Source organism: Macrobrachium rosenbergii, chromosome 16 (genome assembly GCF_040412425.1).
Source record: "Macrobrachium rosenbergii isolate ZJJX-2024 chromosome 16, ASM4041242v1, whole genome shotgun sequence".
NCBI classification, from domain to species: domain Eukaryota; kingdom Metazoa; phylum Arthropoda; class Malacostraca; order Decapoda; family Palaemonidae; genus Macrobrachium; species Macrobrachium rosenbergii.
In genome coordinates, this window is record NC_089756.1 from 18922846 (window position 1) to 18942713 (window position 19868).

Sequence of the window (19868 nt, forward strand, 5' to 3'; positions counted from 1 at the left end):
CACCTCTGTCTGAATCTAGTGACTGCAGGCACAGATGATTCCTCATTAACCAAGCAGCAGTCTCCACTAGATAGTTCCTGTAAAGAGAGGGTTGGGATTACCACCTCTGCTTTGGATACTTTTTGCCAAGTTAACCTTGTCACTGTGAGCCTGTTATCCCCACTGGTGACAAAATTAGAGTTCTCCTAATTGTGTAACTGACTCATTTTCTCTTTTTCATATTGTTCTTCGATTCTTTGTTATTTTCAATACTGTTATAATATTATATTGTACTATCATGTTATTATAATGTTTTATCATAGTAGAATAAAATATGCAAATGATATGTAGGTAATTATTCAAATACTGCATTATGTAGCTTTTATTGGCGATTCATTTCAGTGTGATACTCTCAGAGAATGGAGTAAAGTAACACCATTTTTGTAATTCAGTTTGAAAATCTTTATCATAAACCTTGGCCAAAAATTCCATCTGAAAAAATCTTACATAAAAATTAAAAATAAACCTGGCATTCTGTAGAAAATGTGAATTTATTATCTCCAATGAAAGTTTCATGGCGCCAAATTCTTACAAACTGAAACTTCAATGGTCTTCCACACGCAAATTGTATCATCTTTTCTTTGTTTACTCACACCACCACCTATGGTGCTTGACAAATCAGCTTCCTCCTCAGCCATTTCCTCTAATTCTTGATCATCTCTGATAAAACCTGAAGTTAAAAACTTATCTAAGGTAGGTTTGTCTCTAACTACAACATACTAATAAACCACCATATTCACTGTTGTTACTAACAGAACTATCTGTTAGTTCAGGTCTACTACTATCACTGTCATTTCCAAATAAAAACCTCTGTGCTACTTCATCATCGAGAGTAACCTCCTCCCTCTACGGCATTTTGATGGTTACTTATGGTCCAGCCCTTATCCAGAGATTATCCCTGTAAGTTGGAAATCAAATGTTGCCACTGTCACTAGAATATAAACGAAAGCTCCTTAAAATGATGGGGGAAATGAGTTATCCAGTCCATTATGAGCTGCCTAACTAGAACCGAAAGAATGACTAAGATTAGTCCCGCACAGCAAAAGGGTTAAGTTGACTCTTAGTTTTAAAAGGATTACCCAAAGCTCACTTAAGCTACCTCACCCTCATATTCCTTTACTGGGGTTTCTGCACTGAGAATGCTCTTCCATCTAGGATACAGACGACAAGTATTTTTCAGACAGGTAGCCTCTACTTCCCAGAGTGTGGTTCCTAAGATTTCATCCATTCCTGGAAAAAAACCAAGGTTTAACTCCTCCTAGGGCATTCTTTGGCTACAGTAGGATTAAGACAACCTGTTGCAGCCACCACTATTCAAGATAAGCCTTCTTTGACCAAGGTTTCAGATGGAGATGGAGCATGTGCTAACTTCATTCTCAAAAGGCAACAGGAGCCTAAATGCTGGTGTCTCCAATGACGACCAGTAACAAATCAACTAAAGATGATCTAGCCAGCCATGTGAATGGTACAGTGGACACAGCATTCAATCTTAAAATGAAGATAGCAGGAAGAAGAACCAGCAAGAGCTAGGACATGTTCAGAGCTGCACTGTACCTCACTTCCTTATCAGCATGCCATGTGCAGAAATTTTATCTTCCATATCAGAATGCCATGTGCAGAAATTTTATCAAGTGTAGGGTTGCTCTATGCAGGCACTTCATCCACCTTCTACTGCCAAGGCTTTGTCCAAATAAAGATCATCCTCTCTGCCCTCAGCTTCAACTGTCCTCTGTGTAATGGAGGCCAGTGTTTACAAGCGAGTTCATGAAATCCTGAACACTGCTAACTGGTAGGAATGGGTGTTGGGACCTAACAGTTTTCTACTAATAAAATTGGTCCAGTCATCACAGGACATCTAGAAACCCCTGGAGGTGGTAGTTTGTTTTTTTATGATTCCTATCAATCTTTTATTCTTTGATCAACATTTTGAAAGAAAGAGTGAGAATTTTACAGTTGACTTCTCTAACCTTTAGACTTCTTTAATTTTTAAAGACCTGAATGTTTCCAGTATTACAGATATACTAAAAACCTGATAGTTTTCCAACATGCTGGATCCATTTCTGTTTCTTGAAGACTTGGTTCAAAATCTCACAGAGATGACATTCACAGTGGTAAGGACACCATCATTAACACTACTTACTCTCCAAGGAGGAGGAATGGAGTTGGCAGATGTATGTTAGAATTACTTAAAGATTTCCTTACAGGTAGGCAGCAGCAAGTTGCTGTTGATAGGTTCTTTCACGAACTAAGACCTATTGTGTCAGAAGTTCCACAGGGAAGTGTTCTTGGACCACTGTTATTATTAGTGTACACAATTGATATAGTTGTTGGCCTGGATAAAAAAGATTGCTCAGTATGCCAATGATGCAACAACTGTGGTTACAGTAAATCTCCACTTATGAGAAATAGCCGCCTCAAGCTCAATTGTGACAAGGAGCAGATTAATAAATGGTGTAGTTGGTGAGGTATGAAGTTGAAATAACACAAAAACTCTATTGATTATTAGGTGTCATACAGATTTTCCACCTCACCCTTCCCTTCAGATAGTTAGGACTGAGCCAACTGAGTCTAATGCTTGGTATAAATTTTGACTTGCCTATTACTTTTGAGAAATCTAATGTGAATGTCAGCAAATGCTGCATAATTAGGTATTGTATGTAAGACCTCATACATTTAAAATCAATGCAACCTGTTTTACGTCATTTGTCCTTCCTTTACTGGAATACTGTTCTATGGTGTGGATGTCTGTCTCTGCCAGAGATTTACCTCTTTTAGACAGAGTGGTTCATGCTAGGTTTCTGTCTCCTAAAATTAGCAGTTATGATTTGGATTATCAATGGATGGTCTCATTTGTTTTTTTTGTAAGTTGTATTTTAACAGGGATCTTTCACATCACATTTATAATAGTTCCCTGATCCTCTTTTTCTGTTGAGAGTGACCAGATCTGCTGAACAGCAGCACCAACATGCTTTAAATGTGCATCACTGTCGAACTAATCAGTTCCAGAGGTCCTTTATTCCTCACACTGTTGGACTGTGGAAGTCTCCCTGAGAATGTTGTACTAAGGGAACTTTAAAGGTTCAAGTGAAGATGTAATGTATTACTACCTTAAAGCAATTCTCCTTGTATTTGATAACTTACATTTTTACCTAGTATTTACTTATTTTGTTACTTATTTTTTCTTTTCTAATGACTGATCTCTTCTTTCTGTATTTTCTATTACCTCTTGTTACTCCTTTCAAATGAGCAACACCAAATTCTTTGGAAGCTTGAATTTCAAGTCAACACCCCATGTGGGCTTGTTTCACATGAACAGGGTTCATCTTCTGAACAATAATAATAACCCAGCAAATCAACTGATCAGAAGAATAGGCCATCTAAGATGCTAAGCACTCCAATGGATACTATCCTAACACTCCTACCAAAATAACTCTACAACACTATATTCTCTATATGAATTTCCTTGCTAATTCAAGCCATGAACCTCAAGTCTGCTATTTACATCATCCTTACCTTCTTCACAATAGATGCCATCTCTCCCCTACATAGATAAGCACAGGACTTTCAGGAGACAAATTACATGAGCCACATACAGTGCTGTAGTGCAAAAGTAATTATGATTTACCTATTTTCAGCTATAAAAAACAAAAACAATCTAAACTTTGGTCTCCAAATGACACATGTGCAAAGCTATGCAAAGCAAAACCTGGGAGGTCTGCACAACCAAATCCAAAGAAGTGACACCATCCTTCACTTCTGTGCCAGTGGGGCTTAAGCTGGGTGTGAACAACGGTACCTTTTTCCATGCATATTTCTAGTTGGTGCAACTGGAGTCAATCACACAGTTAGGCTATTATAAAGTTAATGGGTTTGTAAGAACAAATTACAATATAGTTGTGCAAGAAGAATTACCTGTACCTAAGCTCAGGTGCCATCTCCATAATTCAATGGACAACCAACCTTCTTATGAACAAGACTAGCACTCTTGTGCTAAAACATTCCACAATTTTTTTTTTTTTTTTTTTAGTTTGTACAGAAAATCAAATGATTATAAAGTAATAGGTACAGTATTTTCAAAAGCATACCATTATCAGGTTCCGTATACAGAGAGTGACATTCCCTCAAGATCTTTTCATTGACACTCATCGTAGCTGCTTCGGCTTGGTTGGCAGCCGCACGATGTTTCACTTTCCCAGACATTCTGCAAATGAAAAAAATTGTAAGAAAAGTTTGTAAAAAAAAAAAAAAATAAAAAAATAAAAACTTATAATTTTCACTAACTTGTCAAAAGAAATGGTCAGCATTGAGAAAATGAAAAAAAATATTTCCTATAAAATGACCAATGAATCAATTTATTTCACACTGATATAAGAAAATTGCTGACCTGAAAGTTAATGGGAATTTTCATTCAACTTGAGTTTGGATCACTGAATAAAACTACTGAAAGGCCATCATAAATAAAGCAAAACCTGAAGAGTACAATGACCATAGCTGTTCTAGATTTCAACCAAAAAGGCAATTACAGTACCCTTCTTTTTCCTCACAGACTTAATACAGTACATGACTGTGTTTATTTACGTCTCCACTTGAATAACATATGACTGATAAAAAGAGAAACATTGAGAGAATATCTAATATCAGCTATCCATATTACTCAAAGTGTATAACTTACAGCTGGAAATTTTAAATGTAAGGCTTATCATATGTTAATACAACATGGTTATATCCCTCAACATAATTATCTCACAGCTACAGTACTGATCAAGCAATTCACATTAGATCAATTTCACTTTTAAATGCAGCCCTCCTGGGCCAGGTTTTGACAAAGGAACTCTTAGTCCCCACCAACTGCAGCTCTTTAAGCATTCCACCTTGTGTTTGAATTCAAAGCTGAAACACTGTTGACTCTGCTGATATGCATATGCTATAGGGGTAATGCCCTTTTATATATTATTGGAAGACCAGACAACATTCACCAAGGGAATCAAATAGCAACTCTGCTATGTTAACAGTTATTAAAAAAAGGAAACTGGTATAACACGTTTTTAACTCACACCCATAGTGGTAGGATACGACAGGATCTTCTATGGGTTGAAAACTTGAATGGAGGGGAAAAAAAAAAAGCAGCCATTTATTGGCCAAGCTCAAGGCTTTCAATATATAGTATCATAAAGACTTTTGGCCTGTACTTATAGACAAAGAATATAAAGTGCTCTTGCTTTAATGTTTAACTGAATTGCAAATTTGGAGTGACATTACAACAATGAAACGAATCAAAACCAGAAAAACACCCCTAAAATGAGCTAATGCACTTGCGTTGTACTTTCATCCTCAGCTACTTAAGGACTCAAGAGCTGCTGCTCATCATGACAGAAAAAGTTTGGATATATAAAAATTGGTAATGTCAAGATATGCTTTACAATTACAGGTGGTGAAATTTCAAAAGTATTTCAAAGTGCAAAGGAACAATCTTAAAATAACAAAATTAAGAGAGTTAGAGTTAAAAAATTTTGTAAAATCCAAAACTCTCCTCAGAAAATGACCTTAAGACAATGATGCTGATGGAAGGCAGTGGATAATCTCAGGCCATTTTGGATCTGAAGTATAAACAAACCAAAAATAAAATCATACCTATAACAGAAAAATTTCTTATATTACAATACCATAATTTTTACATTAAGAAGGGCTAAGAACTGAAGAATCAAGGTTATTTTCAGCAAATCTTTTGATAAATCTTCAAGAGGAAGAAAAACTGAAAACATGTCTTTGCAATACAACTTGATCTTTCTAGGATAAATCACAGACTGGCTCATTATTCCTAACAGGGCCCCATTTCCTCCCTGAAAGAAGAAAATCTGTGGGGTGAACTTAGCCATCTTCTAGTTAATAAATATCAAGAACACTCCTCTTCTTACCTTTTTCTAAGGATAACATCATCATCAGTCACATTTTAAAATACTTTCCCATCGAGTGTTTCAACATGTTAAAATCTGCACTCCTTCCTCTTTTCTATTTAATATTTGTCTGGTTCAAATATTTGCCATACCTGTTCTTCACTTTTCATATCCCCCTATTGCCACTCTCATCTCTACAGCTCATACATTTTTTTTTTTTTGCTCAAACCACCTCAAGTTTTCATAGTTCAACCTACAGTAATTTCCACAACTTGAAAAACCAAATCTTCCTGTTACTTCCTCATCAGTAATGCCATCTTCCTCAATACTCCAGCTATGAATCTCTGTATTTCACAGTCAAATGTACCGGAATGGGGTTAATTTTCTTTGAAAATGTCTAATTACCATTTCTATACCAATTATCTTTTTTTTTTCATTACGCAGACTGTTGCTACCATCTTCCTGATGCGCTTTCAATGCTAACCTCCAAATATGGCACACCAACTGGGTAACAGAAATACCCTTCCTCCAACAACTGCTCTCTGACTTACTCATCTCCTCCCTTGAACTTGTTGCTCTTCTTATACATGCCAGGCACTGAAGAGGCCTTACTCCATTAAACTCTGCAATCCAGAGAATCTCCCAGCACCATCTTCTATGTTAAATGCTGTATACAGTATTGCATTCACATGCATAGCATCAACTTTCATTTTAGTCACCAAATCTTGGTTGGCTTACAATGATTTTCAATCTAGTCTACTCAAACATCTTTTAATAGTTTTTAAGACCTCTTCCTCTGGCTCTGGTGTTAAACCCTGGTCATATGCACATAGTGATTTCCGAAGACTGATGATAAAAACTGAGTGGTTGATTTCCTTGGCAGATGTCCAAAGCGAAAGTCAATAATTTTAACATTTTTAGCCTCTCCTTTCTCATTTTCCCACATTTTCACATCTTGCTCCAGCAACTGAATATATCTATTTTTCACACTTCACTGTATCACCCTTTCCTTTATATAATACTGTACTTGTACTGTTAGTAATATACTGTATATTTTTCTCAAACCATCTCCTCCATTTTAATGTTCCAGTATACTCAACTCAACTCTCCTCCATGTCTGATTCTCCAGCTGCCTCTAAAAATTGTACAGTACTGCACATTATTCCTGACAGACAAGGAGCCTTACCACTCCTCCTCCTCTTAGGCTCTTCTAACATCTGTCATATCAATAGCTACCAGTTCATTTTATTAGAAATTCTCCATTTTAATATATCTTAAACAGGTCCTGTACCTTGCTCATTTCATACTGAAGTTTTCCTCTATAAAATATTCTATGACTACCTTAGTTACACTACAAAAGTAGTCTGGTTTTCTTAAGCATGAGGAAATACAAAACTGCAAACATGAAAGGGCCACAATTTAGAAGTGAAATATATCACACACTCTACATAAAATGAGATGCTTTAACTTCACAATTTCTACAGTGTATGAGAAAACGTGGTGCTTGGTGCAACACACCAGGGTCATGTGGTATGGTGAAGCAAAAGCATATACATATACAGGAAGGAGAGTTGACATTGCACAAGTGCTTAAGTGAATTCAAACAGAAGTAAAAAACATGAACTGTATATGAACAAGCATCTTGACTCAACCACTTAAGAAGTTTGAATTGACTCACTTAGGGGACTTAGGAGAATATCATTATTGCTATACAGTAGTTTAATCAGACTACTAAGATAACATTTTCAACTTTTACACAACTGGCGAAACAGGTTTGTTCTTAAATACATTAGACCATTCATGTAAATCATCCCTAAAATTTAATTATTAGACAATAAATTGACTGAAATTAGACACATTACGGAATATACTGTGCAGTGAATATGACAGTAACAAAGATTAATTCTACTCTTGGATTACAGAGAAGTTAAAATGATAAAATCAAGGCATTAACACAGTATGGTACAGTTCTGTACAGCAGTAGCCCTCAAACTGCAAGGCCTGCATTATTACAGTTCTTTGTTATGTTACCTCTTTAGAAGCAATGCCTTTTGCAGAAAAGTATCTTTAATTACAATTGTAAATTAATGCATAATTTATTCAAAAAATTAAATTACATTACTGTCAACCATGGGACTTCTTGGATGTTCAAGTACAGGCTATACTACAGGATCTTTATTACAAATAAGGCCAGAGCCCTGAAGCCTCTTCTAGGCTGAAGTGCTGCCTACATATATTAAATAAAAACCCTATGGAATATTAACTTGAAGACCTACAGGCCTGAAAGAATGCATTGCATTGCAAAATGTAACTCATGATGACAAAAAATACCATCTGTGAAAAAGTATACACTTCTGACATGCCTTCATCCTGAACTAGGAAAGTTATCAAGAACCATAAACCTAAATACTGTAATGTAATTTCCCCAGCATTTACAAAGATCTGTTTGAAAATGTGGATTAGAAGGCACTTATCAGAACACACACAGTACATACATTCCATATGTGCAGGTCTGACATAAAACTCACGAGTGACGTAATGGTGAAGATGCAATGCTCTTAACACTGACACAAACTACCCTTAACAGTCTATGTAATGTGTTACTTTAAAAGAAGATGCTGCAATTCTTGTACTGCCTGCTACTTTTCATGCTGTGGAAGTGTAACGAAGTAAACAAAACAAAAAAAATTCATTACTGGAAACAAGGTAAAAATGCAGCACTGGAATTATTACCAAAAACTTACATTAAGTCAGTGACAAATAAGTGTAAAGTATAACAGGTATTTTTTACATACTTCAACCCCATTGAGTATGAAGAACCCTGACAGTCCTCGACCTTCACTGTGAAGACCACTGTAATAAACAAAAGCATGAACGTTCCTTCATATGCCACTCATAGTATGAACGAGAAACAGTGAATATTTTGTAACTGCTATATCCAGCAACCTACCCTCCCAAACCTTTCCGTGTATATTTAACTTATCATAAAATGCCTCTGCAATGATCAGACTAATGTTCTGTATACAAATGGCCCAATAAAACAAGCTACAGTACTATTTCACTGTAACCCTCTAAAAGTGAGGGAGTTAAGATAGCTGGATTATTTCTGAAAACTAGTTCCATATTAGGTTTATGAATGAAACCTAATTTACTAGAGCAACCAGATTTGCTGAACCACAGCACCAATATGCAGCAAATCTGCCTCACTGTCGAACTTCTCAGTTCCAAAGACCCTTTGTTCTTCACACCATCGGACTGTGGAACAGCCTCCCAGGGGATGTTGTGCAGTTGGAACTTCATTAGTTCAAGCGAAAATGCAATGTATTTCTACCCTAATACTATTCTCTTTGCATTTTAATAGATTTTGATCCATCTACAGGCAGTCCCCAGTTATTGGTGGGGGTTCTGACGGCTTGACAATAAGCAAAAATCCCCGATAACTGAAAATTGGCTATTTTTGGGGCTTACTGGTGCCAATAACTGGAGATCAGTGGCTCTGTTAAGTATGTATCGGCGCCAATACCTGATTATCGGTGCCGAAAATCGCCAATTTTCGCCGCTAGACAAGCCCTGTAAAACTAGATTCCAGATAATCGATCTCCCCAATAACCAAGGACTACCTGTGCTGGTAGTCCCTGGTTATCGGCGGGGGTTCCGTTCTGACAGTGTGATGATAACCGAAAACTGGAGATTTTTTGGCAATTTTCGGTGCTTGTTGGCACCGAAAAGCGCTGAAATTGCTTTTGTTTTTATTATATGTATGTATGTATTGGCGCCAATACTGAATTACTGGCACCGATAAGTGGACATTGGTAATTCTCAGTGCCTAAAATTGCCCATTTTCGTCACTAGACAAGCGCTGTAAAACCAGATTGCCAATAACCAAGCCCGCCAATAACTGGGGAATGCCTGTATTAACATATTTTTTCTTTTCTAATAACGTGGTATCTGTTCTTTCTGTACTGTTTCCCTTTACACTTCCTCTTGCTTCTTCCTAATGAAGAAGCTTGAATTTCAAGTCAATGGCCCCTGTGGGCTTGTTCCATATGAACAGGTTTCATCTACTGAATAGTTATAATAACATAAATTTTTCATCACAAATGCTGTATCAACCTAACCTAAGAAAAACCCATTGGTACCACAGATTTACTCATTTCTTAAGTCTTTTCAAAAACAAAAAACTACTTCTGTTCTGTAACCGTTGTGAAAATATGACCAGACTACAAATTCAAACCTTTAGACTATCATGAAACTAACCACATGGAACAATGAGAGAGAAGAGTATGTGAAAACAAATATGCATGAGGGTCAAGCATATTTCAACATTTGTACCATCTATAGAATTTAAGAAATAAAAACCTGATACTACATAATTTTTAAGACAATTTTAAAGGTCACTTAAAATTACAATTTCTGTTGTATGCTTTGTTTCTGATAAATTATTAATGTACCACTACTAGCTCCAAAGACGGCAACTTGGCTAGTTCTTGCAGTTTTTTTTTTTAGATTTATTACAATGCCTCAACAAATCTACAAACTTCAATTACTTCCTAGCAACTTTCAGCAGTTTTGGTACCTCAGCTGGGTGTGATTTCATCTTCAAATTCTGAACTTGGTTAGTTTGTGGCAAAACTCTTGTTTGAACCATCAAACAAAGGTTGATCATAAGGAGGTACAGTACATGGTAAAATGGTTTTAACAGCCAAACGTTATAAAAATGGTTTTTTGGTCTACAACCAACATAGGACAACATGTAACAATAAACTTATTCACCCAATGCAAATAGCAACACAGATGCTTCCTTCACTCCTGCCAAACCAAACTGAAAGAAGGGGATGCAGAGCTTTCAAGAACAAATAACCACGATGATAATTCATTGGTTATATTAATGAAAACTCCATTAGGCACAATGTAACAACCTGAGAAAATCTACAGCCAAAAGCATCTGCACTTATGTTGCCACATTTTAGGCTATGGTCCTAACCCTATGTAAGGTAAAGACAAAAACAGTATACAAGTAGCCAATACACAGGCAATGACCATTCCCACACCAGTCATAGAATATAAATAGCCACTATGAAGGCTGAGCTACAGCACTTTTATACCAGTCCTTATAACCTGCTGCCAAAATACTATAATGAAATACAGGCGTATCCTAACTAAACCAAACCTATACTGGTATTTGCCTTAAAAATACACCACCTTCAATTACAACTAATGTAAAAATGCCACTAACTATGTTGTTTGGTGACACTGAATATATCTAAAGTTTTTTTATTATTCCTTCATTAGCTCCAAAAAAGGCAAAGAAGAATAATAAGACATTAATCCTTAGTAGGTCTGTTAACAGCCTTGGTGATTTTGGTTGTGTGTATCATGTAGATAATCATTCAAAAAAGTTTTGGATACCATATACTGTATAATCCCAGGGGGCATAATCAAAATATATACGCTTCTGGCGTTCTGTAATGAAATGGATGAAGCAGTCTGGAATTTGTGCCAAGTATTTAAGACAGTACTTGCCCACTTCAAACCCAAATACTTACAGTATAAGTCCATAGACTTCATTTCCTGCTACAGGAAATGCTTGTTCAAGGGTGGAAGTTGTCACTCTTTACCATTAACAGCCTGAAAATGAAGCTGAATGCTCGGCTATGACGTCAGACCTGGTAAACTAGGCTAGGTTAAGTGGGTGGGGTTTGGATGAAGGGGGCAATCCCTGCCCAACAAGGTAGGGACCAGCAATCTAGGTTAGGATAGGATGCAACCCTATATTTTACTCTAGAACTTAGGGCAATCTAGGACAGGTGGCAAGGGGGGGAGGTTCTAGGTGAGAACCCAGTGTCACCTATGCATCAGCTACTGAAAAAATCCCAGAATCTCACTGGAAAATGATATTTTAATGATAAAATAAGGTTTGTTCATACTTACCTGGCAGATATATATATATAGCTGTATTCTCCGAAGGTCCGACAGAATTTCAAATTTCGCGGCACACGCAGTGGCCGGTCAGGTGGTTAGTACCCATTCCCGCCGCTGGGAGGCGGGTATCAGGAACCATTCCCATTTTCCATTCAGATTTTCATAGTGCCGTTGTCTCCTGAGGGGAGGTGGGTGGGCACTACGAATATATATATCTGCCAGGTAAGTATGAACAAACCTTATTTTATCATTAAAATATCATTTTGTTCATGAAACTTACCCGTCAGATATATATATAGCTGAATCGCACCATTGGAGGTGGGCAGAGACAGCATAGGATTGAGAAACAAAACAATGTAGATGATTACACATCTTGGTTTCCTTACCTTTTAGCATAGCTGACTTCGTGATTACTGTCACCCAAGTCTGCGTCTGCTTTACTGGAGTTTCCAACGAGGTAGAGACCTATATGGTTGGAGAGTTCCAGACGATCTGTCAACGGGACGTGACCACTATGTGCCCAGATCGTAGCCCTCAAGAAGGAAGCAAAGAGACAAAAATAACCACCTGACCTACCAAACATCGTGACTAGTTAAAAACTAAGGAAAGGGAAGACTGCCCCACAGTCTACCCACAACCATAAAAACACAACCAAAAATTTTAAAAACTATTCCTAACCATACATTAAAGGATAGGATGGGTACTGCCTCCTTCTCCCAAGATCGTACCAGCCGAAAACGTAAGGTCCCAATGAACAGCAAGACTCATACACTGTTCTTACGTCCTTTAGGTAATGAGAGGCGAACACAGAATGACTTCTCCAAAAGGTGGCATTCATAATATCGTTCAGAGCCATGTTCTTTTGAAAGGCTACTGACGTTGCAACAGCCCGAACCTCATGCGCTTTAACTTTCAAAAGTTCAAGTCACTCTCTGACAACTCTTATGCGCTTCTTGAATGGTGGACCTCAAGAAGAAAGCCAGCGCATTCTTTGACATGGGGACGTCAGGTCTTCTCACCGAGCACCATAACCTGTCTGCAAGACCTCTCGACTCTTTAGTCTTGTTCAAGTAGAATTTTAGAGCCCGAACAGGGCAAAGCAGTCTTTCTGGTTCCTGGCCCAGAATACCCGCCAAACCTTTCAATTCAAAGGACTTGGGCCAGGGGTGAGACGGGTTCTCATTCTTGGCAAGAAAAGACGGTTGGAGAGAACACACTGCATCGTCTCCTTTAAAACCAACTGACTTAGATATTGCATGAATCTCACTGATTCTCTTTGCAGTAGCGAGAGCCACTAAAAATAAAGTCTTCTTTGTTAAGTTCCTCAAAGAAGCAGCATGAAGGGGTTCAAAAGGGCTTTGCATCAGGAACTTAAGAACCACGTCCAAGTTCCAAGATGGAACCAAAAACTGAGGCACCTTAGTCGTCTCGAACGACCTAATGAGGTCATGGAGGTCCGTATTGTTGGCGATATCTAATCCTCTGTGTCGAAAGACCGCCGACAACATACTCTTATACCCCTTAATAGTAGAGACTGCCAGCTTCGGAACTTCCTAAGGAAAAGAAGGAAGTCTGCAATCTGGCTCACAGTGGTCGAGGAAGAGGAAATCCTCTGCGAGTACACCACTGTCGAAATACGCCCACTTCGATTGATAAACTGCGATCGAGGATGTTCTCTGGCTCTCGCGATCGCTCTTGCCACCTGCTTCGAAAAACCTCTCGCTCTCGCCAGCATTTCGATAGTCTGAACGCAGTCAGACCGAGAGCGGAGAGGTTTTGATGGTATCGTTCGAAGTGGGGCTGTCTGAGTAGATCTGGACGAAGAGGTAACACCCTTGGAAAGTCTACCAGCAGCGACATTACCTCCGGAAACCACTCCTTGTAAGGCCAATACGGAGCGATCAGAGTCATCCTCGTATCTTGCGACGACGCTAACTTCCTGACCACTTCTCCCAGGATCTTGAAGGGAGGGAAAGCGTAAAGGTCCAGACGAGACCAGTCCCAAAGAAGGGCGTCTATTGACACTGCTCCTGGATCCAGGACAGGAGAGCAGTAAAGCGGAAGCCTGTTGTTCTTTGACGTTGCAAACAGGTCCACTAAGGGACGACCCCATAAACCCCACAGTTTTTGGCACACCTCCTGGTTCAGAGTCCACTCTGTCGGGAGCAGTTGATGACGACGACTTAGCAGGTCCGCTCTCACGTTCTGAACGCCTGCTACGAACCTCGTCAAGATCGTAACGTTCCTGGAACTCGCCCACAACAGGATCTCTTTCGCAAGAACGAACAGGAACGAGAATGAGTGCCTCCCTGTTTTTCAGGTAAGATAGAGCAGTGGTATTGTCCGCGTTCACCTGGACTGTGCGACCGGACACTTGATCTTGGAAGAATCGAAGGGCCAGAAAAAATCGCCCCTAATTCCTTCATATTGATATGCCAGGCCACCTGTTCCCCTCTCCAGATGCCTGACACTTCTCTCTTGCCCAGTGTTGCTCCCACCCCGACATTGGCGCATCGGAGAACAACACTAGGTCGGGTTCGGAAGGCTGAGAGACACGCCCTCTGAAAGCCTCGAGGATCCAACCACCACCTGAGATGCTCCTTCACTTCGAGGGAAAGTTTGAGAGACAACTCGAGATTTTCCTTGTCTTCCCAGTTGTCTTGCAGGAAGAACTGAAGAGGCCTGAGATGTAGTCTCCTAGGAAAACAAACTTTTCCAGTGAGGAAATGGTCCCCAGCAGACTCATCCACTCCCTCACCGAACAGGTTTCTTTCCCTAGGAAGGCCAGGACTTTTTCAGTAGCACAGCTGTTGACGTTCGGGACGGAAAAGCCCGAAAAGCCACTGAGTCCATCTGAATCCCCAGATACACGATGGACTGCGTTGAGTCAGGTGTGACTTTTCGAAGTTGACCAGCAGGCCGAGTTCCTTCGTCAGGTTTAAAGTTGCTTGAAGATCCTCCAGACACCTCTCCCTCGATGACGCCGAATCAGCCAGTCGTCCAAGTAGAGCGACACACGTACGCCTGCCAGATGCAGCCACCTTGCTACATTCCGCATGATGACGGTGAAAATCATGGGAGCTGTGGACAGGCCAAAGCAAAGAGCTCTGAATTGATACACCTTTCCCCTCAAGACGAACCTCAGGAACTTCCTTGACTGAGGATGTATCGGGTGCGTGGAAGTACGGCGTCTTGAAGGTCGAGGGATACCATCCAATCCCCAGGTCTTAAGGCTCCTAGAACAGACTGCGCCGTTTCCATCTTGAAAGTTTCTTTCGCGACGAAGCGGTTCAGGCTGCTGACATCCAGCACAGGTCTCCAACTTCCCGACTGCTTCGGGACCAGGAACAGCCTGTTGTAGAAGCCCGGGGAATTCAGGTCTACGACCTGTTCTATTGCTCTCTTGACGAGCATTTGCCGCAGCAGGTCGTATAGGATCTCTTGTTTTCCTGGACCGTACGACGGAGAGAGGTCCAAGGGCGAAAGGCTTAAGGGAGGGGGAGAAAGGAAAGGGATCTTGTATCCTTTCTCTAAAACCGAAAGGGACCAACTGTCTGCCCCTCTCACTTTCCAGACTTGAAAACGCAAGAAGCCTGGCACCCACCGGTATCTGGAGGAGAATCACATCACTTCTTGCCCCTACCTCTAGCAAGGGCTTTACCTCTCGAGAGGTTCTTTCCTCGAGAAGAAGGCTTCGAGGATGCTCCGGCACGAAAGGGCTTCTTCATCTTGGGAGAAAGTTGCCGGTTTGACGTCGTCGAGGTCACAGGAACCGCAGGGCGCTTCGATGACTGAGCCAACAGGTCCTGTGTGGTCTTCTCTTGTAAGCTTGCAGCGATGTCCTTTACCAACGAAGCCGGAAAAGATGATTGGAAAGGGGAGCAAACAACAGTTCTCCTTTCTGTGCCAAGGAGACGGACTTCGTAGCGAAGCCGCAGAATAGAGACCTCTTCTTGAGCACTCCAGTCGCAAAGTGCGAGGCCAATTCGTCAGAACCATCTCGGACCGCCTTGTCCATACAAGACAAGACGCTCAAAAGGTCCGACAAAGGAGATCGAGTCCTGACTCCGAGACTTAATGTCCAAAGCTCCAAGACACCAGTCAAGGAAGTTGAAGACTTCTAACGTCTTGAAAAGGCCCTTCAAAAGATGGTCCATCTCCGTAAGAGTCCAGGGAATCTTGGCCGTCGACAAATGAGCCCTCCTACTCGAATCAACGAGCGGGCGAAGTCTCCCTTAGATGAGGAAGGAAGGCGTAAGCCTAAGTCTTCTCGGTCTCATACCACATCGCCGCTTTTCCGAGAGTCTTGAAGGGGGAAGGGCGAAAGAAGACTTTCCTTGAGCCTTGCGGGAGTCCATCCACAAATGGACTTTCTTGAAGGCCCGCTTAGTGGAGAGCGATTTAGTCATTTTCAGGAATCCCGAGCTTTCCTAGACTTAGAAGAAGTCAGTTGAGAAGGAGGAGAGAGAGGAACTGCCGGCAGAAACTTGTCAGGAAACAATTCCTTCAACAGCTTGACGAGGATCTGGTAGTCCGACGACGAGGACTGATCCTTCAACTCATCTTCAGACTCCGAGACCCTGAGTCTATCTCCAACATCGGGCGGGGAAGAGCAGAGAGAAGTTGGAGAGGAAACACGCCGCAGGGACCTCTGCTTGGAAGAGGAACTGGCGTGCAAAGCAGCTGGAGAACCAGGAACCACACGAGAGCCGACAGCAACGGCAGGTGGAGCGTCTTGAAGGGAGTCAAAAACGTCCATCGGGGCGTCACGTCTGGCAGCATGACGAGCTTCTTGAGCGTCCAGCCGGGCGTCACGTCTGGCAGCATGACGAACGTCATAAGCCTGGCGAGCGTCATCAACAAAATGGAGAACATGACGTCTAGAACGAGAGGGGAGGAGGGCGTCCTGGGGTGACGTCAAGACGATCCTCCCCAACACCCTCTGGGGACGAGTCTAGGGTTCCTTCCACGGACGGCGGGCGAAGCAGGCGAAGGTGACGAGCGAGGAGCAGGAGAAGGAGACCGCCTAGATCTCTTCACTGGAAGTCTAACATCCTTCCGGCGAGGACGGGACCTGGACTCTCTCTGCAATGAACGAGGAGAGTTGCTGCTGCATGGAGGCAATAAGGGTCCTCGTTGGTGACGCCTCTCTCTCTGGAGAATCACGGAACCTAGAGGCAGAAGGACGAGGGGTCCTAATCCTCTTCTCTGAGGAGGGAGAGCTCTTGGGCGCTCAAAAACGTCTTCTTGGGATGACGTCCGGTACTTCTTTTGGGGGAAACGCATCCACAAACTCTGGCGAGGAGCACAGAGTAGGAGAGAGAGGGACGTGAAGCGTCCTCCTCCCTAAAGCTTCTCTTAAGAGGGCGAGAGTCTATCTGACGGTTCCAACCCCTGCGTGGGAGGACGAGTCAGAAGACGAGAAGCAGTCCTTCAGGACCCGAACACGAGATCGAGCCTGGGCAGCCTGGGAAACGTCTTCAGGACCTGCCGAAGGGACGCCAGACCGGTGGGGTTCCCCGTCACCCTCCTTCGGCTTTCGACATGCTCTCTCCCTGAGTCCTGGGAGTCCAGCAGAGGTCCAGGCCTAGAGGCATGATGGGGCCGGTCTGACGCCCCTCCACTGCACTGGGGGCACTAGTCACTTCACAACACTTATCTTGGAGAGCTGACACTTTAGATTCTAAAAAGCGAATCGATTCCATCATAGCGGAAAGCATATTAGTCTCCACTGGCACGATCTCAGGGGCAGGAGACAAAACCACAGGGTTAGGATCTAAAGGTACAGGGAGTTAGGGCCGACATCAACACTTCCAAGAAAGAGAAGCACTCCTGGAGGAAGACCTCCTCAGTCGATCACGCTCCAACTTCCTCACATATTTATCATACGCTCTCCATTCATTTTCAGACAAAGAAGCACATTCATCACACCTATCATTCAACATGCATATATGCTTCCTACAGTTAGAACAAATAGTGTGAGGGTCAACCGCAGCTTTAAACAACCTCACCTTACATTCAGACATCACACACGCACGGTAACTAGCAGAGCTAGACCCAGACATAATGATAATCTAAATCAAAACCCAAAGAAAAGTCAAAAAAGCGTATGCCGATCTACCGATCCAAAGTCAAAATACCAAAAGACAATGAGATACTCAGTAATCTAGAAAAAAGCAAATCCTATGACGGAGGTGCAGACAACAGTTGTTGACAACACCGGCGACAGAGAAAATCTGAATGGAAAATGGGAATGGTTCCTGATACCCGCCTCCCAGCGGCGGGAATGGGTACTAACCACCTGACCGGCCACTGCGTGTGCCGCGAAATTTGAAATTCTGTCGGACCTTCGGAGAATACAGCTATATATATATATCTGACGGGTAAGTTTCATGAACAAATCATATTTTTGGTTAACAAAGCATTTCCTAAAAAAATGACTAGACTATCAAGTTCATAAAATTTCATACCTAGCCTATTTGAAAAAACTGATATCCATTACTTGAAAAAATTTATATCCATTATTAGCCTAACTCAATTATGGGCAAATTCTAAAATTTTATCCATGCTTTGACCCTTGCCAAAATACACAATAACCTTAACTAACCCAGGTAGCAGAACATTACCAATTCAATAGGCTATGGCCTATACAGGTTCTGACTGGGCCACTCTACTATAACCATCTTAAGCTTAGCATCCTACCCAACACAGCAATAAAGTGCAGTACACCTGAAGCACAGGCTTAGAAAAATTAAGCTCAATATAAATATTGCCAATTTCAATGGAAACAAGGGGTCCATATTTCTTGGACACCCCCATTCCAATCTATGAAACAACTGAAGACTAGGCTACTAACGCGGCCTGGTTCCTGCCAGTTCCCGACCGGAATACTTATGCTACTGCCTTTTGTATAGCCTATGTTTTTGTTTATGTCTATGATATTATTGCCTTTAACTTTATGTTTTTACCTTCGTCCCCGTGGTATTAAACAAGGTGACCACTATGCACATGAACTGGCGGTTATCGAACCAGAGGGGCGTGGTAGTCACCTTCCGTTTTATCCAATTTGGGCCATTTCACAATATTTTGCTCGAATTTCTGTACTAGCCTAGCCTATAAATGTAAAAGTGTCCTGATGAGGGCGTGCTGTCCCCACTGGCCTAGGTGAAATCCAATATATGAATAACTCCTAATCATTCAATACCTTAACCTGTCTACGTCGCTTTTGGGGCCTGAATAGGGTACCCAAACTATTTGCAAACCTAAGACTGCCCTTAGCTACCCTAAGCCCTTGATCTCGTATTCGCCCTTGAGACACGGCAGACGAACACACCCACCACATATTAAAACACCGTATTAACCCATGAACTTTGCTTGTGGAATTCACATCACGAACACCAACCTTCAGCTAAAGGAGGTCACTCTAAGGTATTTTGACCTAAGGGGGTGTTCGGGGTTGCCTACGTCAAGTGGCCTGCCCTGCCGTAGCTTAGGGTCGTTGCTTTTAACCTCAATAAAAATATAACACTTTTAGGTGACGAAAAATCCCCATCATTTCCGGTCTTCTTCTCCGTCCCAATACGTCAACTCCCAATGGACAGAGGTAATCAATGGCAAGAAACATAATAACGGCCGAATTCACTTGTCATCGTTCTCACCCTGTAGTTGGTGACGTTCCTGGATCTGTGTTTCGGTAACCCACTGACTGACTGAGAGCTGACGTCCACTACTGGTAGTTAGGGAGCTGAAGACATCCGGAGTACATTTTTCTAATTTTTATTTTTAATAGTTTTCATTAAAACCACCAATAAATGTCAATTATGACTTTTAAAAATAATTTTTCAATAAAATAAAATACTTTTTTAAATTATAATGAGGTTTTATACAAGAATGTGTGGAAAAGGTTACTTCACTTACTTCCAAAAGATGTAAATTTGAACGAAAACAAGTGGCACCGTATAGGCGGATTTGAGCCAATGAACGGACCATCCGGCGGTCAATGTACGGAACTGA

At 41.3% G+C, this 19868-nt stretch overlaps 1 protein-coding gene across 6 annotated transcripts in view; it reads right to left on the minus strand.

Moving 5' to 3' along the window:
- LOC136847145 (uncharacterized) overlaps positions 1 to 19639 on the minus strand; it is a 70883-nt gene extending 51244 nt beyond the window's left edge. The window contains exons 1-3 of one of the 6 annotated variants that reach the window (XM_067118532.1): positions 19514 to 19581; positions 5583 to 5636; positions 4125 to 4240 (exon numbers count right to left, since the gene is read on the minus strand). In XM_067118532.1, the coding sequence (XP_066974633.1) occupies positions 4125 to 4239 (115 nt within the window). In that variant the 5' untranslated portion in view covers position 4240; positions 5583 to 5636; positions 19514 to 19581. Of the gene's footprint in view, positions 1 to 4124; positions 4241 to 5582; positions 5637 to 8728; positions 8788 to 19257 lie in introns of those variants that run through there. The other 5 variants (XM_067118535.1, XM_067118536.1, XM_067118531.1 and 2 more) reach the window with 5 other exon arrangements.
- Between the last annotated feature and the right edge of the window lie 229 nt (positions 19640 to 19868).